Genomic DNA, 22667 nt, shown 5'->3' with positions numbered 1-22667 from the left:
TAAACCACTGCACCAAACACAGCGGCTAACTCACGATCATCACGCCAGCAAAAAGAAGCCGGACACCAAAGAGAACAATAGCAAGATTCCAACCCTATAGCATTCAAATACACTTGAAACTCATCTGTGGTCAGGATGGTGGTTACTCTTGTCGGACATACGAGGAGTGCAGATGAGACGGAGCACAAGGAAGCCTTGCAGGATTCTGGAATGTTCTGCTTCCTAATCGGAGTGCTGGTTGCATGGGCCGTTCACTTTGAAATATCCCAGTTAGGTCCTCATTCACCACCTCCTAACAAACTCCACAGCCTCCTGTCCCTTCCTGCTCTGACAAACTCTTCACTGTATCAACAGGGTCTTCCCAAGGCCAGATCCGATCAGACCCTCTTGCTTCCTGTTGAACACTCTTCCACGGTGCCCCATTGCTTAGGTCTTCAAGCCTTGATGGGCACAGAAACGCCCAGGGGGCTGGTTTATTAGGTATCCCTTACTGTGCAAAATTACCTGCAAGGCTTGGTGTCTTAAAGAAACACAGATTTATTAGCCTACAGCTTTCATGGGTCGGGGGCCTCGACGTGGCTTCCCTGGGTCCTCAGCTTCCTGGTTTATTTCACAGCCCAGGGTCTGTGCTCTCCTCTGAAGCCTTGACCGGGGAAGGAGCCACTTCTAAGCTCACCAAGCATTCTGGAAGGTTCCTCGCAGCTGTTGAACTGAGGGCTTTCATTTCCCCCTGGTTGTTGTGATGTGAGGCCACCCTCGGGCCATCCAAGCATGCGAGCTGAGAAGGCAGTGGAGCGAGCCAGCTAACAAGACAGGCTCTTCAGTGATGCAGCCACAGAATTGCCACCCCATTGCCTTCGCTGTACTCTGCTGACTACAGCACAGTTACCAGGTCCCGGCCACACTCAAGCGGAGGGGCTCACACAGGATGTGGGGCATTGTGGTGCCCCAGCCAGTTCAGCTGTGCCCCCCAAATACAAATGTTGAAGCCTTAACCCCCAGTACCTTATTTGTGACCTTATTTGGAAACACATCTTTGCGTCGGTGACCCAGATGAGATCATAGCGGATTTGTAAGTGGTGTCTGCAATAGCAGATCACATGAAGACCCAGGAGCACACAGAGAGGGAAGCTGGCCATTGCCGTGGGAGTGGCAAAGCTGCAAGCCAAGAGATGCCAAGAAGCTAAGAAGGTAGAAGCTAGGAGTGAGACATTCTTCCCAGCACAGGTTCTTCTCTGGAAACTCAGAAGAACAGGGCCCTGCTGAGTAAAAATATATGAGTGTGTGTGTGTATGTGTATATTTGATGGGGCCGGCACTGTGGCCCAGCATGTTAACGCCCTGGCCTGAAGTGCTGGCATCCCGTATGGGCGCCGGTTCTAGTCCTGGCTGCTCCACTTCCCATCCAGCTCTCTGCTATGGCCTGGGAAAGCAGCAGAAGATGGCCCAAGTCCTTGGGCCCCTGCACCCGCGTGGGAGACATGGAATAAGCTCCTGGCTCCTGGCTTCGGACTGGCACAGCTCCGGCCGTTGCGGCCAATTGGGGAGTGAACCAGCAGATGGAAGACCTCTCTCTCTCTCTCTGCCTCTCCTCTCTGTGTAATTCTGACTTTCAAATAAATAAATAAATATTTTTTAAAAATTATTTATTTGAAAGGCAGACTTACAGAGAGAAGAAAGGAAAGACAGAGAGACAGAGAGATTGTCCATCTGCTGGTTCACCCCCTAAATGGCTGCAATGGCGAGGACTGGGCCAGGACGAAGCCAGGGGCCAAGGAGCTTCATCTAGGTCTCCCATGTGGGTGCAGGGACCTGAGCACTTGGGCCATCTTCTGCTGCTTTCCCAGGCATGTCAGCAGGGAGCTGGATCAGAAGTAGAGTAGCTGGGACCCAAACTGGTACTCATTTGATGCCAGGGTTGCAGGCAGCGGTTTAACCTGCTGTGCCACAGCTCGGGCATCTCCCCCACCCCCAGTGCCTCTCCTGATTCCTTAATTTTGGACCTCTGGCCCCTAGAACTATGAAATCATGAAGTTCTGTGGTGGTTGTTTTTAATATTTATTTATTCACTTTTTAAAATTTATTTACTTATTTTTTTTTTTGACAGGCAGAGTGGACAGTGAGAGAGAGAGACAGAGAGAAAGGTCTTCCTTTTACTGTTGGTTCACCCTCCAATGGCCACCGCGGCCGGCACGCTGCGGCCAGCGCACCACGCTGATCCGAAGCCAGGAGCCAGGTGCTTCTCCTGGTCTCCCATGGAGTGCAGGGCCCAAGGACTTGGGCCATCCTCCACTGCACTCCCGGGCCACAGCAGAGCTGGACTGGAAGAGGGGCAACCGGGACAGAATCCGGCGCCCCGACCGGGACTAGAACCCGGTGTGCCAGCACCGCAAGGCGGAGGATTAGTCTAGTGAGCTACAGCGGCGCTGGCTTTATTCACTTTTATTTACTTGAAAAACAGAGGAACAGAGAGAGAGAGAGGTTGTCCATCCTCTGGTTCACCCCCTCAAATGGCCTCCAGCCAGGGCTGGGCCAGGCTGAAGTCAGGAGCCAGGGACCAGGAACTGCATCTGGGTCTCCCCGCGGGTGGCAGGAACTCCGTACTTGCACCACCTGCTGCTTTCATCTGCTGGGCTGTAAGAAGAAATAGAGGCAGGCTTGATCCCAGGATGCAGTGGGCTTGACCCACGGCCCCACCACACCTGCCCCAGGTCTGCAGTCCTTTGTTTCTGCAGCCCCAGTGACCAGGCTGTGAGTCAATCAACGACACTCAGTGGAAACGGCAGATCCTAGTGCCCACGCTCCCCCCCCCCCATGACTGCCCTGTGATATGAAGGTATAGTTGAGACCTATTGACTCTGATGCAGAAGTCCAGGACCCACACGAGAGCAACGGTCTCTTTGGTTAGGCCCTGTCCCCCTCTCCCGCACTCTGTGCACCTCCCCGGCCCCCATGGCTGTGCCTTGGCCGGGGCTTCTGCTTCTTTGCCCTCTCCCTTCTCCTCCCTAATAAGGCACTGGAGGCCTTGCTCCCCCCTCCTCGGGAAGCCGCCGTGACCTCCCTACAGCAGCAGACTGAATGCGCTGTTTCCTTCTTTGAGATCCAGATCACTCCGTGCCTCCCGGGCTGGCTGCACCGCCTTATCCACTCCCTCCTCAGGCTCCCTTCCGGGGCTGTGCGTGCCTCGAGGACACAAGCAGAGACTCATCCAGTCTTGTCCCCCAGAGCCTGGCCCAACATCTGCCCAGCTTACTGTTACTGAGTCAATGAATGGAAGCACCCCTAGGGCACTCAGCCCTGGGCATGCGATCTGGAGGAAGCTGGAGCCGCTCCTTGCCTGGCCGTCTGCAGGAGACGGCTGGGTTGATACCATGTGACCGCCAGACTTGTGTGGCAGAACAGAACCACTGGTTTAGGGAGAGTGGGTCACGCCCAGTCACCCAGGTAAGGAGCACAAAACCAGAGAACATCATTGGAGTTGGAAGGGAGCATCCGGAATAATAGCCCTGTATGGGCCATGGGGCCGGCTGCTGAGAGTCCAGCTCCAATGTGGCTCACATAGCCCCCACCGAGAGCGAAGAGGCCCAGGCTGCCCCCTGTGCAGCGGGGAGAGTTTCCCACACACAGGAGGCTGAGCCCGTGTTCCTGGGTCCCTCCTCCTCTTCCCAGCCACTGCAGAAGGAGGAGCGGTGGAGGGGAGGTTGGGGCAGCCCCATCAGTGACACGGGAACAGCTTCTCAGGCTGCTCAAGACAAGACACCTTGGAAAGCTTGTCCACGTGCGTGGTGGCTGGGAGCTGGCTGTGTTTACAACAAGCTAGTGAGGCAGCATTCGTGCAGTCCACAATCCACCCACTCCGTGTGTGGAAGCTAGCGGGCTTCCGCAGTCGTGGGGCTGGGCAGCCATCACCACTACCGACTTCAGAACGTGTCACCAGCCCCGAGAGGAATCTCACGCCCTGTAGCAGCCACTCCCCTCCCCTCATAACCCAAGACCCCGGCAGCCGCTTAGCTCCTGTCTGTCTCCGTGAATTCGTCTGTTCCAGACATTTCACACAAACGGAGTCAGACACCACGGGGTCCTTGCCGATTGCCTTGCCCCGCTTCGCACGGTTACTTCAAAGTTTCATCAGATGTAGCAGATACCCCTACGCCATGAAGTAATACTTCATGGTGTGATTATGCCCCATTTTCTTTCTTCCTTTAAAAAATGTTAAAGATCTGTTTATTTATTTACTGGAAAGGCAAAGTGATGGAGAGAGGGATCTCCCATCTGCTGGTCCATTCCTCAAAGGGTGCAATGGCCAGGCTGAAGCCAGGAGCTTAGAACTCCAGCCAGGGCTCCTGGGCCACAAGCCCTTGGGCCGTCATCCTCTGCCTCCCCAGGCACCCTAGCAGGGCACTGGACTGGAAACAGAGCAGCCAGAACTCAGAGCAGCACTCTGATATGGGATGCTGGCACCGCATGCAGCAGCTTCACCTGCTGTGCTACCACACTGGCCCGTCTATGCCATTTTCTTTATCCATTCATGCGATACGAACTTTTTTAAGGGTAAGAATACTGTTAGAACTTGACAAATCTAAAATAATTTTCTAAAGATTTATTTATTTATTTGAGAGGTAGAGTCACAGAGAGAGAAAGGAGAGAGAGAGGAGAGAGATCCTCCATCCACTGGTCCATTCTCCAAATAGCAGCAACTACCAGGACTGGGCCAGGCCAAATCCAGGAGCCAGGAGTTTCACCCGGGTCTCCCATGTGGGTGCAGGGGCCCAAGCGCTTGGACCACCCTCTGCCGCTTCCCAGGCACATTATTGGGGAGCTGGATGGGAAGTGGAGCATCTGGGCCATGAGCCAGTGCCCGTATGGGATGCTGGCTCTGTAGGCTGTGGCTTTAACCCGCTATGCCACAACACCAGTCCGTAAAATAAATTTTTAGGTATAGACCAGATTTGCTACTCCTCTGCTAAAACAAACAAAAACGCAACTTTGGGATACTATGCACAACACAGGTGAGCTGCAGACTTTCTGGACTCATAAGGAATACACACTGTATGTTGTTACTGATATGAAATTCTAGAACCAGAAAAACTAGTCCTTAGTGACGAGATCATAGCCATGGGCTGGTGGGAGTGTCCTGGGTGAGCTCACAGCAAAGGGCCAGGAGGGCGACTGTGACTCCAATGCACACATTTGCCAAAGTTCATTGCCCTGTGTCCTCAAAATGTAGTAACTGTAATGCATAGCAAGTTATACTTAAAAAAAAAAAAAGGTGGAAGTTATCGATATAAAAATGGAGTCACTTATGTGAAGCTGGAACATGCGGCCATGAAGAGGAGCCCTCGGGCATGTATGCCTTCTCTCAAGAAATGTCTGCAGGCTTGCCTATGATGGGAGCTATGCACCAAGTGCCTAAAAAAATGTAGCATTCGAGGGGCTGGCACTGTGGCACAGCGGGTTAACGCCCTGGCCTGAAGTGCCAGCATCCCATATGGGCGCAGGTTCAAGTCCCAGCTGCTCCAATTCCCATCCAGCTCTCTGCTATGGCCTGAAAAAGCAGTAGAAAATGGCCCAAGGGTTTGGGCCCCTGCACCTGCATGGGAGACCTGGAAGAAGCTCCTGGCTCCTGGCTCCTGGCTTCAGATCAGCACAGCTCCGGCCGTTGTGGTCAACTGGGGAGTGAACCAGCAGATGAAAGACCTCTCTCTCTCTCTCTCTCTCTCTCCTCTCTCTGTGTAACTCTGACTTTCAAATAAATAAATCAATCAATCTTCAGCCACTCCCACCAGGACACACGCCCAGTAACTGCTGACGCCAACTCCGCAGGAAGCGCCTGTAGCCAGGGCTTTCTGTTCTGAATGGCTTGCACGGATTTCTGCTTGTTGCCTTTGACCCTCCTTTCCCCAAGACGAACCCATGGCCCATCACAGCCTGTGTATTGCAATCTTCTGTTATTTCCAAGTAACCCTTGTCTCTGTTATTGTAAGTAGACAATTTAAAAACCTAATAACCTGCATGGCTCCTCCATTCACCCAGAGCAAAGGTAAACTTCCGGCCAGGGATCCAGGTCAGCCCCTTTAACCTCTGTCGTCCTCCCTACAGTTCCTGCCATGGGCCTTTTGCTCAGCCAGTGCCTTCTGCCTGGACGTGCATCCTAACAGCCCACCTGCTCAGAGTCCTTGTCATATCAGAGGCTGGTTAGGAGTCCTAGCTGCTCTGCTTTCAATCCAGCTTCCTGCTAAACGCACCCGAGGAGGCAGCAGATGGTGGCCCAAGTGCTTGGGCCCCTTCCACACATGTGAAAGACCAGGACGGAGTTCCTGACTCCTACCTTCAGCCTGACCCAGACATAGCTATTGCAGCAATTTGGGGAGCGAACCAACAGATGGAACCTCTCTCTGTCTCTCTCTCTCTCTCTCTCTCTCTCTCTCTCTCCCTTTCTCTCTGCTGCTCTGCCTTTCAAATATAAATAAATCTTAAAAAAAAAAAAAACCACCTCACTGTCTAGGGCTGGCATTTGGCCCAGTGGCACACCAATATCCTGTATCAAAGCACCTGGAGTCAAGTCTCAGCTCTGCTTCTGACTCCGCCTCCTGCTGATGCGCACTCTGGGAGGCAGCAGGTGATGGCTCAAGTACCTGAGTCCCTGCCACCCACGTGAGAGACTCAGACTGAGTTACAGCCTCCTGGCTTTGGCCTGAGCAAGCCCTAAATGTTGTAGGCATTTGAGGAGTGAACCAGTAGATGGGAGATCTCTGTCTGTCTTTCTCACTGCCATTCAAATAAAAAAGATAAATCAGTAAATTAAAAAAAAAAAAAGAAAAGAAACCTCCCCGTCTACTATGGCTCCCCTGACCACCTGATTTAGCACTCTCCCCACCCCAGCATCTCTGTTCCCTTGAAGTTTTCCTTGTAACACCCATTCCCTTGTACGCTTTATAACTCACCTGCTCCCTCCATTAAGATGTGAGCTTCGCGGCAGCTGGGCTCCTATGCTGTTCACTGAGGCACCCAACTCCCTGGGAGGGTTCCTGGCACCTAGGAGGTGCTCAGCAGACATCTGCGGAAGACACCGAGGTGATGCTCCTGGTGCTCGCTGGCCTCGTTGTGGAAACTGCAGCAGGTCTCAACAACGCAAAGGAAACCAGAGGAGGAAGGTCCACAGCGGCGCCTCTGTCACCTCTGAGAGCAGATGCTCCTCCTGAGGTGAGCGGTGTGGAGCCCCGCGGGCTCAGAGGGAGACTGAGGAGGGGCCGGGACCCACGGTGGAGGCAGGGACTTCCGGCAAACAGGATCTTCTCCCCAGACACGGAGGCTGTCCTGCTGTGGGCGTAGCAGGTTTGCTTTCATGCACACCCATGTTTTGCAGATACAGAGGCTGGGACACAAAGACATTTCCTGTGTGGGAAGCGGCCACAGTAAATTCACAGCCAGAACCCAAAAACTATCCAGCCACTTGTAGATGGCAAGATGTGATAGAGCGGCCAGCGCTGCGGCTCACTAGGCTAATCCTCCGCCTGCGGCGCCAGCACTCCGGGTTCTAGTCCCGGTCGGGGCGCCGGATTCTGTCCTGGTTGCCCCTCTTCCAGGCCAGCTCTCTGCTGTGGCCCGGGAGTGCAGTGGAGGATGGCCCAAGTACTTGGGCCCTGCACCCGCATGGGAGACCAGGAGGAAGCACCTGGCTTCTGGCTTCGGATCGCTGCAGCTTGCCAGCTGTAGTGGCCATTTTGGGGGTGAACCAACGGAAGGAAGACCTTTCTGTTCTCTCTCTCCCTCTCTCTGTCTAACTCTGCCTATCAAAAAAAAAAAAAAGTGCATTATCCACACAGGTGTTCCATTTTAAGAGGAAAAAAAAAAACAACAACAACGATGTGATGGAGCAAAATGCAAAAGTCTATCTAATCTGGGGCCAGCACTGTGGCATAACAGGTGAAGCTGCTGCCTGCAGTGCCAGCATCCTATATGGGTCCTGGTTCGAGTCCTAGCTGCTCCATTTCCAATCTAGCTCTCTGCTATGGCCTGGGAAGGCAGTAGAAGATGGCCCAAGTCCTTGGGCCCCTACACCCACGTGGGAGACCTGGAGGAAGCTCCTGGATCCTCGCTTTGGATCAGTGCAGCTCTGGCCATTGCGGCCATTGGGGGATGAACCAGCAGATGGAAGACCTCTCTCTCTTTCTCTCTCTCTCGCTCCTTCGCTTTCTGTGTAAATCTGACTTTCAAATAAATAAAAAAAATTTTTTTTAAAAAAAGCCCTATCTAATCTAATTCAGGGAATTCTGAAGACAGCAACCTGCAAATAATTACATATGAAAGGCTGTTGGCTTGGGGAGAAAGACTTGAAGAAGACAGGAGAACCGGGAGGAGGAAGGGCGATGTGAGAGAACTACCTTTAGCCTTGGTAGAGGGGAAGGTTTGAGACAAGCAGGCATCTCTCGCTCATTGGGCTGGGTTAGCTTTCTTTTTTTCTTTCTTTTAAAGATTTATTTATTTATTTATTTAATTTGAAGGCAGAGTTACAGAGAGGCATAGGCAGAGGGGGAGAGAGAGAGAGAGAAAGTCTTCCATCTGCTGGCTCACTCCCCAGATGGCTGCAATGGCTGGAGGCTGGAGCTGAGCTGATTCGAAGCCAGGAGGCTCTTCCGGGTCTCCCACATGGGTGCAGGGACTCAAGGACTTGGGCCATCTTCTACTGCTTTCCCAGGCCATAGCAGAGAGCTGGATCAGAAGTGGAGCAGCCGGGTCTCGAACCAGCGCTCATACGGGATGCCGGCACTGCAGGTGGTGGCTTTACCCGCTCCGCCACAGCGCTGGCCCCTGTGCTAGCTTTCTCTGGGAAACCCTGTAAGGATGGACTTCTGGCCTGTAGGTTCATCTTAAAGACTGGATGAATGGAGAGCTTCAGCAAAAGCAGCCAGCGTGCACGTGGTACTTCCTGGGCACCTACCGTGTCCTTAGAGAACCCTGTAGGGCTAAACACGCCTTAGTGCTCGCTGCAGCCTCCCTCCGGCATGCGGCCTATGACTCAGCTGCCTTGCCTGATAATACTACCTAGCTCACCAGATGACAGTGCCTGGCGTAAAACGAGGACCTGATGGCTGGTCACAGATGTTACCTGTGTATAAGTATGACCTGTTATTTCTAAAGGTGCCTCATTTATTTGAAATACAAAATGACAGAGAAAGAGGAAGAGACAGAGAATCTGCAGGGCTAAGCCAGGGGACTCCAGGAGCCAGAACCTCCATCCGGGTCTCCCACATGTCAGGCAGGGACCCAGTTTGGACGCTCTTCCACTGCTTTCCCAGCGCCCAATTTTTGAAATGCCAGCATTGCGGGCAAGGGCTTGACCCGCTGTGCCCCAATGCTGCCCCAAGGCAGCCTGTTCCTCACTAGAGCTGTCCAGGCCGCCTCTGCCTCTGGGACCTTGTCCTTGTGGACATCCACCCACCTGGGACCAGCCCCAGGGGCCTGTCCCCGGGCTCCTTCAGGACCTGTCCCCGGGGTTTTCATTAAGCTCTAGAATCCAATCCACTGTAGGGAAGGAAAGAAGTCTAACCAAGTGGGCAGCAGTTTGCGTGGGAACTTCGAATTCCTTCCTTCCTGCCCCTGGCTCCTGTCACTCAGGTATTCATTCACACAAGCCGCTGTGAGCACCCACTGACCCAAGCCCGCGGGTGCCCTGAGTCCTGCGGGGACCCACAAGACTGCCCTGGCCCGGCCGCGACCTGCTCCTTCCTGCGTCAGGATCCACGCGAGAGGACAAGGCCGGGTGGGGAGGGACGCAGAACTCGCCCTAACACGCGCAGGGAAAGCGGAGAGCAGAGAAGGAGGCGGCCAGGCGAGGCTCAGCAGAGAGCTGCGTGGCATCCCACCCCCTGCCCTCCCAGAACCCAGAGGGTCAAACTCTTTTGTCCTCCGGGCGCGGCGGCAGCGAGGGCTAGGGCCGCAGTGGGTTTCAAGCGCCTAGCGCGAGGACTGCGGTTTCTCCGGCCCAGCCCGCAGGCTGGGTTTAGAGGACGTCCCATAGAGGGTGCTGTTTGCCTGACTTTGAACGGAGATGCGCCCAGCAAAGCTCGGGAGCCCCCTACCCGCCCCCACCGTCGGAGGGCCGGCGAAGGTCTGTGCCCCCGCCCGGAGCCCCGTGTCCCCCAACTTTCCCGAAGTGGAACGGAAAGATCTGTGCACCCTGCTCTTCAAGCCCCGCCTCCCCAGTTCGGAGGATGGCTGGGGGCGCTGTTACCGGAGACATTCCCTGGGCCGAACGCCTCGCACACAGGCGGCGTGCACCTGCGCGCGCCCAGGAGGAGCGGCACCGGCATTAGGCCCGGCGGCCGCGGAGAAGCGAGGCTCCGCGGTGCCGCGCGGTAGAGGCAGGGGCTGCTGTCCTGGTTTGGGCCTAGCCCACCTCCCCGGACGGGACCCTCGGCCTCTCTCGCTATGTCTGCCCGCGAGATGAGCAGCTTTTCCGTTTGTCGCAGTCTAAAGGCGGCTTCCGCGCTGCAGAACTTTGGCCAAGTTTGCACGCGTCCGCCCGGGGCGGGAGAGCTCGCGCCATCCCCGCGCGCACTCAGGCGGGGGCCTCTCTGCTGGCGGCGCGCAGGCGGTGGGCGCGGAACCCGCACAGTCCCCCACGCGCATCCGGCCACTTGGGCGGCTGGGGCGAAAACGACCTCTGGGAGTTCAGCCCCGGGCGGGGGATTCAGGCCACGGCCTCCTCCTCGACTTCTGCCTCTCGAATCCCAGTGCAAAACCACCCTGGTTTGAGTCTCGGGGCTGTGAGTGGTTCCGGCCCCGGTTTTTGGGTGGTGCAGCGTTTGCGCATTCCGGTAAAGCCGTTCGAAACGACGGCGACGACGGTGATCATTGTTAAAGGCAGCTCCGTCGATAGTCCCAGGTTTGCAGAGGAAAAGTAGGGTCCATTCCTGCAGAGCAACGTTTGTTGAGACATCGAGATTTGGGGGGAGAGAGTCTGAAAAACGAAACATACCTGCTTTCCACCTGGGGCCCCCCAAACGATCTCCTCGGCCAATACCGGGCGGCCTGGAATCAGGCGAGGGCTCAGCCTAACCAAAGGGAAGTGCAAAGACCCGGCTGTACCAGGCTTCCCCGGGAGCGAGCCCAGTGTGCCCCCTCTTTTCCTATGGTCTCTAGGGAAGGCACCCCCCCCAACAATTCTGACTTATTTGATGCTTCAATCTATGGTCTGAGATGCCAGCCTCCGGGAGCTGTGTTTAAAGCGAGCGCGAGAGAGTGGCGTCCGCCCAGGTGCGCCCTCGCAGCCCAGTGAGGCTCCCTAGAGACTTGGCGGCCGTCGGGATGTGCTGCGGCTGCCGCGGTCCCGGGCACAGCTGGGGCACGCACGCCGCCGCGCCTTCGGTTCCCAGGGCGCCTATAACGCGCCGGGCAGCCCCCCAGCACCTGCAGGAGAGACTTTCGGGAGCGAGTGCTGTCTTCGGGGCCACAGGCTCGGCGGATCCGCGAGCCCCGAGCCCTGGCGAGCGCAGCCGTCGGTGCGGGAACCCGGCTCTGCCCCAGCAACCCCACCGAGTGACGCGCGGACGTCGGCGGTGCTGCGCGCCCGCGGTGCCGCGCGGGGACGCACGCACACTCCCGCTCCTGCGGGAAGGCTCACCCTTCGGTTTTCCGGGGCCAAAGACCAAGGCCACGTGGATTCTTGAGCCCGTGGACGCAGTGCAAGAACTTACAACCCGATCCCCTTCCCACCGGCCAGCCGGCGGACGGAGAACCCGAGTTCCCCCTCTTCGTGGCCGCGCCCTTCTTAGCCGGCTTTGGGGAAAATGCGGAGGCCGCCGGACCCCAAAGGGTAGGAAAGTGCCGAGTTCGCCGCGGCCGAGGTCGCGTCCTGACTCCGGGCTGGCGCTGCGTGGCTCTCCAGCCGCGTGGGGGCGGCGGGGCCCTGGCGAGCCCCTGGAGGCGGGGGGAGCGGCAGCTGCGAGAGGGAATAACCCTGGGGTGACCCGCGCGGGCCTGGCCCGCCCCTCCCCCCTCCCGCAGGCCCGGCGGCGGGAAGCGGGTCCCCCGAGCCACAGTGGGGAGAGGGAGGCGTGGGCTCCGGACTCTGGGCTGCCGGTGCGCGCGGGCCGGGGGCGCAGCCGGCTCCGGGTCCCTCGCTCGCCTCCTGCGCTCGCAAGAGCGCTCCGAGTGCCTCTTTAGCGGGAGCCAATATCCTTTTGTGCTAATAGGCTTGTCCTCATTTGCTGCCTAATTGGACTATATAAAGCCAATAACAGCCGGGCTCTTATAGCCCGAAGCCAAAGCGCCAAAATCCGAGGGGAAAGCGAGGAGGGGGCGGTGGCGGAGGCGGCTTCGGGGCCGGGGCTCGGCTGCGCCTTCGGCTGCCTAATCCCATTTGCCATTGTACGCGCCCAATCGCCGTATACTCCCCGCATTTAACTTGGATGACATTTTGATTTCATCATTAGCATCCGGCGCCGGACTGACGCAGCCCCAAGCCGGGGACTGCTCGTGCTGCCTCCTCCCCGGGAGCTGCAGCCGCCGCCGAGCCGCCTCGCTCCCCGGGTGCCGCGGCCGGGCCGCTCCCCGCCCTCCCGCACCCCTCCCCCATGCGAGCCCGCCCCGGCCGGGTCCTCACCCCGCCCTCGCGCCGCTGGATTTGCGCCCGGGGCGGCCCCCGACTTTGCGCCCCGTAGTTGAGTTCCGTTTATGGTCTGATTTCCGGCCGCCCGCCCGCGCACCCGGCCGCCCGCCTGTCCCGCTCCCTCCCTCCCCGGGACCCGGAGGAGAGGGGACCATGCCGGAGCCCGGGCCGGACGCCCCCGGCACCGCCAGCGCGCAGCCCCCTCCGCCGCCGCCGCCCCCGCCTCCTGCGCCCAAGGAGTCCCCGTTCTCCATCAAGAACCTGCTCAACGGAGACCACCACCGGCCGCCCCCTAAGCCGCAGCCGCCCCCACGGACGCTCTTCGCGCCGGCCTCAGCCGCCGCTGCCGCAGCCGCCGCCGCCGCCGCCGCCGCGGCCAAGGGGGCCCTGGAGGGCGCGGCGGGCTTCGCGCTCTCGCAGGTGGGCGACCTGGCTTTCCCCCGCTTTGAGATCCCGGCGCAGAGATTTACCGTGCCCGCGCACTACCTGGAGCGGTCCCCGGCCTGGTGGTACCCCTACACCCTGACCCCCGCCGGCGGCCACCTCCCGCGACCTGAAGGTACCGACCTCTCTTTGAACTTTGGGTGTCTCCCTCCCCGCGCGCCGGTCGCATCCCCGCCCTGCACTGCTTCCCACCGCAGCCCTGGGACCCCCCCCCCCCCCCACGCCCCCCAAGTCCCTCTCCACTTCCCCGCCCCTGGTCTGCGTCTCCGGCCCGCGGGGCTCGGCTGCGCCGCCCGGGAATCCAATCCCACTTGGTGAGAAAAGAAGTGGAGCTGGAGCCGGGGCGCAGCGCTTCCCGCGAAAAGTGGTTTTGCGCTGGAAGAGGGAGGCCTGGGGCGGCGGGGGCTGAGGACGCGGCCTGAGAGGAGGGGGTGACCTGGGTGGGCCCGAGCCGAAGGCAGATCTTGCCGCGCGCCCTGGAGGGAAGCGGCCGCGTCGCCGGCGGCTGCCGGAGCAGGGGCCCCGGGACGCGGCGCAGCTCGGCGGGCGCAGCCGGCCGATAGGAAGCCCGCGGGCGTGGTGCGGCCTCGCGGCTGGCGCGGGGCTTCGCTCAACTCCGTGTCTGTGCGTGTGCGTGTGTGTGCGCGTCCGTCTGTCTGTCTCCCCAGCCTCGGACAAGGCCCTCCTGCGAGACTCCTCCCCCGCCTCGGGCACCGACCGCGACTCCCCCGAGCCGCTGCTCAAGGCGGACCCCGACCCCAAGGAGCTGGACTCCAAGAGCCCGGACGAGATCATTCTGGAAGAAAGCGACTCGGAGGAGGGCAAGAAGGAAGGCGAGGCGGCGCCGGGCGCGGCCGGGGCGAGCGCGGCGGCGGCGGCGGGCACGCCGGGCGCCGAGGACTGGAAGAAGGGCGCCGAGAGCCCGGAGAAGAAGCCCGCGTGCCGCAAGAAGAAGACGCGCACCGTGTTCTCGCGCAGCCAGGTCTTCCAGCTGGAGTCCACCTTCGACATGAAGCGCTACCTGAGCAGCTCGGAGCGCGCCGGCCTGGCCGCGTCGCTGCACCTCACCGAGACGCAGGTCAAGATCTGGTTCCAGAACCGCCGCAACAAGTGGAAGCGACAGCTGGCGGCCGAGCTGGAGGCGGCCAACCTGAGCCACGCCGCGGCGCAGCGCATCGTGCGGGTGCCCATCCTCTACCACGAGAACTCCGCGGCCGAGGGCGCGGCGGCCGCGGCCGCAGGGGCCCCCGGTGCCGGCCAGCCAGCCGCTGCTCACCTTCCCGCACCCGGTCTACTACTCGCACCCGGTGGTCTCGTCCGTGCCGCTGCTCCGGCCGGTCTGAAGCCCGACAGGGGAGGGGGAGGGAGCGCCCGGCCCCCTTCCCGGACCCTGGAGGAGACTGGGCGGGCCGAGGGCGCCGAGACGTCCAGCGGCCTTCGGGAACCGGGGCTTCGACGCGGCGCGCTGCCCCGGCCTCCCCTCCCCCAATCGGTAGCGTTTTGTAAGTATTTGCAACGCATTTCCGTGCAATCCGTCCCCAATGGATTTGAGGCGCTTCCCCCTCTTACTTTTGATTTCGTGTTCTACTGAGAGAAAGCAGGAGAAAGACAGCATTCCCGGGTCACCTATTTCGGCTGAAAGCTCTGTACGATGTGCAGCCCCTCCTCCCCCCCAAGTTTGCACTGTGCTGTGGCGTTTTGGTCTTATTTTTATAGAAGGAAAATAAGTGCGAAACCCAGATCCCTCTGGCTCATTCATTTTTCCGTAGCACTGTTTGCAGAATCCAACGGAAGAAAGCATCCATAGGGTAACCATGTTTGTATCCGCGTTTCTGGGTGTGGTTCTGCCTCCGCTCCCCACCCCAAGCCGAGTAACCCCTCACTGGGACCCCACCTCCGACCGCTTTCTCTCCAGGACCTCCCCCGCAGCTGACCCCTGCATCTGACTGGCTTTAGGGCCAGAAGATTTCTATTAAGTATTTAAAGGGAAAGACAAGACTGCCAAACATCAGAACCCAACCCTCCCAACAGGTCCACGCAGGGTTTGATCCGAGTGGTCTTATTTATGAGCAGCATTTATTTGGGGGGGGGGTTCACTTCCTCTGAATTATTGTTGATATTACTTGTCATGACTTGGCTCCCTGTTTTGAAAGGATGATTTCAATATTAAAAAAAAAGAACCCGTCATCCGCTCCCCTTGCCTTTTTTTTTTTCCTTTCTGTAACTGTGGTCCCTAGATCTGTGCAATATTGAACAAATTTCCTGAAACCCTGCGCCTCTCTCCATGGAGGGACGCTCACCTTTTCACCGCATAGTCGCCATCATTCGTTTAGAAAGAGAAGACGAAGCAGGGGGAGGGGGGGAGGAAGAGGAGGAGGACAGATGCGGTGCTCTGAGGAGTAAGTTAGGCATACTGGAGCGCTTTAAGTGACGGACAATCAATTTAGGAGAATTTTAACTTATTTGATAAATGTACAGATTTCTTGTAAAGTTTGCCCCGCACCGGCAGGGCTCCCGGCTTTGCCACCCTCTCTGTTTCCTTCTGTCTGCTAGGCTACACCTGTTGTTCTGCGAGTTTGCTAACCTTCATCTCTGCCCGGGTTCAGACCCTTTTTAAAAGAGAGAGAGAGAAAACCTCACAAAATATTGTTACACTTAATGTTGTCGTGAAATTGAATTAATTAAAAAAAAAAAAGCGAAGCCTTTCGTGTTGGCGGAGTGTGTCACTTCGGGCGCTTGTCCCCGGAGCAGGTGTCTCCGGAACGCCTTCCCGGCGCGCGCTCCGGCGGCCTCTGCTCCGGCTGAGTCCCACCCCCGGCGGCCTCCGCTGTAATCCGGGAGGAGGCCGAGACAGAGGCCGCTTTGTGCGCCACCGGGGCGCTCTCTCCGTAGTGGCTCCCGCAGCGTGGAAGCGCCGCCCAAAGAGGGAAGGGGTGAGGACCCATGCTCCATCCTGAGAAAGTGAGCTGCGCGAAGCTACAGCCGCGAGCGTACAGACAGCTGGTGTTTCTAAACGGAGGGGCTGCGGCCGCCGTTGGGTTACCGATCCACCGTCCCTTCCAGAGCCCAGCGCTACTAGGCCGGCATCTCCCAGCGCTCGTCCGCAGGCCAAGAGCGTGGTCGTTCCAGTAGCGCCTGGGGAGGTGGAGGGGACCGAGTGAGCTTTAGTTGCAGGCCTATCGCTAAGCCAGGCTGGGAGATACCGGACCGCGAGAGGGCAGCCCTGGGGAACCCAACCAGCCCCGGGACCGTGGCTCCCACTTCCAGGTCAGGGTGCTCCCTACCTGGCTTCGGGAGCTGCGGCTCCGCGGGGGCGGCTCGGGCGGGGGCTGTCCTGTTGCGCCCAGGCCTGGCAACAGAGGCCGTCTGGCTGGAGTAGCCAACAGACAGGACCTTGTACCTTCCTAGCCAGACCCTTCTCTGTCCACCGGCCCCCAACACCTCCAGAGCGGCCACGCTCGGCCTCCCACTACTGTCCGGGCCCAGGAAGTGCCGCACGTGCTGCCGGGCAAGGGGCCGCCCAGCTCTCGGTGAGCAGCCTGCAGAGGCACGGCGTGCCAAGACGGCCTGGAACCGCAGGTCTGCCCCGCAGAGGCAGGTGCTTGAACGGGCGCCCCTCGCCAGCCCGGTGTGGCCGCCTGCTGCAAGCTGGGGTGTACCCGCGAACCCCGAACCCCGGTTGAGTACGTGGGGAGCCGATGAGCCCCAGGGGGCAAGGCTAGGCGGAGTTGGGCGCGACCGCTGGGGAGCGCCTGCACGCGCTTGCTTTTCCTTGCCCGCTGCTTTGCCGGGCTCCTCGAACTCAATCCGACACGATTAATTCTATGGTGGCCGAAATATCAGTATCGTTTTCTGTTGATGGAAAACTGCCTCCAAATAAACCAGCATGCGTATTTATGGCAAAAATTTACTCTGGACCCCAGTGAGGACAGACTTCTCTTTATTCCCTCTGGTTCGGAATAAAAAAAAAAAATGAGGGCATGAGTCGTAAGTGAAAAAATAAACAGGAATTCGGGGTCAAAATATGTTGTGCCTTGTGTTACCTGCAAACAGAGTGATGCCTTTTACTGTTGGCAATACTAACTGTGGGGGACGCCAATAACAGCATCATTAAAAATAATGTTGCAACAGCAAACACGGCCTTAGATTTTACAGCCAGCACGCGATGCAATCAAATGCCAAGAAAATACTTCTTTATTTGTTTGGATTCTGGAAAAACGGTTCTTGACTGACCCAGTCTTTACCAAGTCGAGGAATAACTGGTTCTCCATCAACATAGCTTAGCCTGTGTTCTGCTCCCAGCGGCTTCTTTCCTTCTTGTTGGGGAGCCGGGCTGCCCTCCCCAGAGTCCCCCCCCACGCCCCTCCCACAAGCTCTGGGGGAGGGGAGTGGTGCTGGCTGGCAGCGCTGGGAGGGCTGGAAGCAGGGCTGGTGGGAAAGGTCCACTTCCCTCGTGACAGGTGGGGGTCATGGTAGGAAGAGTGGAGCCAGTGTGCAGGGAGGTGGAGCAGACAACTTGCTCCACTCAGGGAGCATCCTAGGTGTGACTGCAGGCTTTTTGGAAGCCTGGTGTCAGGAGGGGGCAAGGAGCCACTTGCCGAGACTGTGGCATCCTGAGAGCTGGCTGGGGGGCATCTTCTTCCCTCACCAGGATGCCCCTTCCTGCTGCCTCTGCAGGAACCACTCACCAAACGTAGAGGGAGGATGTCGGGCGGAATTCTTCCTGGACATTCCATGGGGGAAGCCAGAGCAGCCTGTGTCCTCTATCCAAGGACACTGAGCCGGCTGGTCGACACCCCTGGGGGGAGCCCAGCATATCTCTGCCTGGTCTAACTTCAGATCTTTCCCCATCTGTACCCCCAATTAATCTTGAAGTTAGAGCAAGTGACATGGGCCTCCCCCAAACAGCCACACGTGCAAACAACACACAGGATACATTCACACTGGACAGAAGCGTCACACTCTAGACCCAGCACCTGCGGCACCCTCTTCACGGGGCTCCTGGCAGCCCAGCCACATATGTGCTTAGCATCACACTGTGGCGAAGGCGATCCTGGACAGCCAGTGTTCCAACGGTGGGCCCAGGCTAAGGCACCCGGGAAGAACCTTGGGAAGGATTTGGCTTCGAGCAGGGTGGCGCTCCCACTTCTGCCGCCGGAAGCTGAACTTCATCCTCCGGCGGGGTGTCTCGCGATGGAGCCCCCCCACCTCGCCACCGCGGACCCTCGAACTCCTACCGCCAGGACTTCACTCCCAGCTGAAGTCCCCGCAGTGCCCGGCTCTGCGGCTCTGAGCGCCTCCCGGCCCTGGGAGACCGCGGAGCCAGCTTGCGAACTGTTTCTGTTGGCAACACAGATGTATTTCTTTTATTTGGTAGTAAATAGAGCAGATGTGTGTACATCAAACAACAGCAAGACAGATATAAACTGCCCCCTGCCACTGGCGCTCATTCGGAGCCGGGACGCCCCTCGGCAGGCTCCCGGCGCGCCAGAGCCCGAGGCCAAGCCGGGTGAGCCCAGGGCGCGCGCCTCTCCTCGCTGGAGAGGCTCAAGGTAGAGCCGGGGAAGGAGGCGGAGGCGGAGGCGGAAAGGTCGGTGGGATTCGCTTTCCTCTTCGGCGACTGCGCCAGCTAGGGCCTCGGCAATGGGAGGAGGGGGTCTGAGCCCGAAGGGCTGCGCCGCCAGCGACCTTCAAGCGCTTTGATGAGGCCTCGCGATACGGGGGTGATGAGCACGCACCCCTGCTTCTGCCCCTCTGCGAGCGTGGGGCAGCTGCACTCCACTCGCGAGAGCGACCGTGGGGCTGGAGCCTTTGCCGGGCGCAACCCTGGCCGCCTCCAGGACCCCATTGTGCCCTATCTCTTCTGATCTTCCAAGTCCTGGGGTCCAGGGACCCAGCCTGGGGACCTCTCTGTTAGTGCTCCAAATTTAGCCGCTAGAAAAAAGACCCCTCTACTGGGCCTCGAGTGTCATAGAAACCACTATGTGGGGTCCAAAGCGCAACCAGGCAGACCCAGGGGACAACGCCTGTCCTAGCACGTACACGTGGCCCCCCTAGAGCCTTGGGCGCGACTCCTCCTCTCCGCTGCCCGCCCACTCGCTGCTCTCCACCTTGCCCCACCTGCAGGTCCTCCCCGGCTTTCGGGTGCCTGGATCCTTGCGCCTGGACATGCGCCCCTGGAAATGTGCACGCCCATCTGGGTATGCAGTACGCTTGATGTTGACCTTTTGACCGGCAGTGGGGGCGTCGAGGGGTGGAGCAAGAGACGAAAGGGCCGCGGAGATGACTGGGCCGAGTGTAGTTCTGAGCACTGCCGGGCGCCTCGGATAGGGATTCTGGGTTGAGATTTGGGCTGCTGGCACCCTGGCGGTTCCCTCCTGCACAAGTATGCCGAAGGCGTCGGGGGGGCGGAAAGCTGAGGCTCCCAGAGGGCGACCCTGCCCTAGAGCCTCGCTGGGGAGTCCGCCCCACGTTTCCACCTGCGGGACGCAGACCGCCTGAGCGTCGGGCAGGTGCGGGAGCTGGAGGCTGCAGAGTTCCTGCGCCGGGCACTCTGCTCACAATCGCACAGATCCCTTGCTGGGCAGCTGCGCCTCCGGGGATAGACTGCCGGAAGTCTGCGTAGCTGGGGTTCCGAAAGGATCCCTTCGCGTTTGCGAGAGGAAAAGCCGGGCAGCCAGAGCGAGAGCGCGCTCTGGCACCCATCGCTGAGGCTGGAGCGGCCAGGTGCAGTCACCTGGCCGGCTTCACCCCCGCGCCGATGTCTTCAAGAAATATAAAGAATCCCCTTCTCCCCTGAGCGCCTTCTCCGCCCTCGCCCCCCTTGGTGATGGAGTGCACGCATCAGATTTTCATCAAAGTTCTATTAAGTGAAACATAGGGTTGCAGGGCACCCTTTGATTGAAACAGTTTAAATTTTAATTGTGTTTTTAATTTGACATATAGTTGCAGAAAGGAATGACACTGCGTCGCCAAGGGGCGGTCGATTTTCTTAATTTCTCCCAGAGGAATTGATGAGTCTATCAGGCCACTAGATTGGAAACCCATTAAAGCTCTCTGGTTAGGCTGTTAATTGGAACTTGATGGATGGGGGGGGGGGGGGGTGTCGGGACTCGGCTATGCTGATCCAATCTTCATGACTTTCTGTTTTCCAATAAATTACACAATTCATTCCCAGCCACAGATTACATAAATTGTACACCTCTGGGGCGCTCTCTTTCAAATAGGGAGCCCTTTTCCCCAAAAGCCCATTGCGAGATGTCATTTGCACCAACGAAGGAACAGCAGAGACTCTTGAATGAAAATCGAAACATAATCAACGTTTATACTTAGAAAATTTATTGAGATCATTTTCTCTGGTATTTCCTTATTTTAAAGTTCGGACGCGCCATATATCATAATCCAGTCGCGTTAGGTGTGGGGGGGCAGGCTGTGTTTAATATTTATCGAAGCTTGATTCCAAGATCAAACTTGTTTATGACTTCATCTGTCATTTGGAGGAAGCCTTCTTCCACGGGCATCCGGCTCAGCCAGCCTATTTCCCAACCGCCGCCGAGCACCCGGGATCAATTTTTATTAGGCGCTTCGGCAAGTTTGCTCGGGGCCGCTTCACTGGTGAGCAGTGGCGTCTCGGGACCTAAACTTTAAGCGCTCCTTCAGAAAGTTTATCTTTCCTGGACCCCCGTTAAGCCTCATTCCTAGGGGGCTGGGTCGAGGGGTGGCGCTGCCAGGCAGGGGAGGGGTAGCCTTCCCGGGTGTGGCCGTTCAGCAGTCAGGGTGGGGGGTGGGCAGCTTGAGGAGGGGCGTGGGGTCGCCAGATTGTCGCTCTGCAGGACTGAGCGTGGCGGGGTCTACGCGGGTTCCTGGAAGTAGAGGTTCCCGGGAGTCAGCTTTGCAGCTGGGCCCAGGAGAGGGCGTCTGGCCTCTGCGCACTTAGCGAAGTCTCGGGGATCCCCACATGTGTCTGAAGAGGGTGGAGAGGGAATGTCTTAGCGCCCCCCCCCCTCCCCGGCCCGGGATTGTCCCCACCATCCGTGTTCCAGCGGTCGGAGCCCGGCAGGGGACTCAGGAGAGCCGCATCCGGTCGGCGGAAAAGCTGGGAGTCGGCAGGTCCCTGCCACCGCCATCCTGCCCCGCCCTGCGCCCGCCGCCGCTCCTGCCTGGCTCAGGGCGGAGTGTGCGTGACGCGGAGGGAATGTGAGCGCGTAAGCGTTAGTGCAGGTGCGTGCGGGCAGCTAGGAGAGCGCACAACCGGAGAGCTGGAGGGTGTGGACAGGGTGTGGACGAGGAGGCGGCGCCTCGGTGTAGACCGGACCCCCGATGGGGGGGGGGGGCAGGGGTGGCGGAATACGAGGCCACAGGGCGCCTGCTGACTCCCCACGCTGGCTCTGCGGAGAGGCTGGAAGGGTTCACAGCTTCCTGGCTTGGACTTCACTGGCTCGGAGGTCCGGCAGCCGCCGCGGACGCCTCAGGCTCCACGCGCACGCCGTCGCTTGCTGTCCCGGGATACCGCGGGCCCTTAGACTCCCTCCCCCTGCACCTGTCCCGCAAGTTCCCAAGGGCGTGGGACTGGCGGAGGAACAACCTTGAGCGCCAATCTTGCGTTCTCTGCCAGGGCCGCCCACATTTTTTCGCCTCGTGCCTCAGTTACCCCTCCTGTTCATGGGGGCGGGGAGATATAAAGAAAGACGGGGGCTTCCAGCAGGTTCCCCGCACCCAGTATTAATTAGCATCTCAGGAAGTTCCACCCCTTGACCCGGACTGTCTTCTTCCCCGGCGGGGTGCCCGCGAGAGGCCGCGGTTTGTTGGCGCGGGGGTCGGACACGGCTTTTCCAGAGCCTCCGCCCGCACCTCCAGCCGCGCGGGAGCGCGCCGGCCCCGCTGCGCCATGGCCCGGGAGCCCGTGCCGCGGCCGCGCGGAGCAAGACGCACAAATTGTATTTCAGCGCCGGGTCCTTCCGGGTTAATGAGCTGACACCATGATTAAAGCTGACCATTTGTAATGTGTCTCGACCCCGCCGCCGAGCCCTGAAGAGGTTAATGCGGTGACGGAGGCCGGCACCTGCCCCTCGCCGGCCTCCCGGGCCTCGGCGCACGGCCTCTGGCCCCCGCCCCTCGCCCGGCCCTGCCCCGGCTGCGCCGCCGACTCCTAATCAATTAGCCCATTAAGGAGCCCTTGGAGGAGTTAAGTAGGGGGAGATCTGCGGCAGGGCCGCCGTCGGGAACTCACCGCGGCTAATGATATTATAAGCGCGTTACTCAATACCCCGGGCTCTGCGCAGGCGAGGCAGGAACCCCGCCGTCGCGGGGCGGCAGTGCCTGGATCTTCGTGGCACTGATTCGAGGGTGCCCCCTGCCCACAGGCTGCATTTGGGAGCGCCGCAGAGACAGGGTCCGCCCCAGGGACGGGGTTGGGGTGGCTCAGAGGCGCCTCGCCTCGCCTCCGTGCCCATGGGGATGGTGTAGACGACTGTAGCCCCACACCGTGACTTTTTTTTCCCTGCGCGCTGGGATGATTCCAAATCAGGTAACAGTTGACCTGGGAACTGAAGGGGCCAGAGCCGGGGCCATGGGAGCAGAGGAAGGAGCCATGGCTTATTGCGCTCCTCCGC

The 22667-nt window shown here is 59.1% G+C and overlaps 1 protein-coding gene across 1 annotated transcript; it reads left to right on the top strand.

Annotated features, from left to right (window-relative positions):
* Positions 1-12765: 12765 nt before the first annotated feature.
* Positions 12766-14399, top strand: HMX3 (H6 family homeobox 3). Its single transcript, XM_062215108.1, is given in 3 exon segments — positions 12766-13171; positions 13725-14302; positions 14304-14399. Coding segments are annotated over 3 exon segments (1080 nt in total).
* Positions 14400-22667: the final 8268 nt, after the last annotated feature.

The sequence above is a fragment of the Lepus europaeus genome, chromosome 17 (assembly GCF_033115175.1).
Source record: "Lepus europaeus isolate LE1 chromosome 17, mLepTim1.pri, whole genome shotgun sequence".
Taxonomy (NCBI): Eukaryota; Metazoa; Chordata; class Mammalia; order Lagomorpha; family Leporidae; genus Lepus; species Lepus europaeus.
Note: the sequence above shows the minus strand (reverse complement) of the source record. Positions and strands in the feature narration are given on the sequence as shown.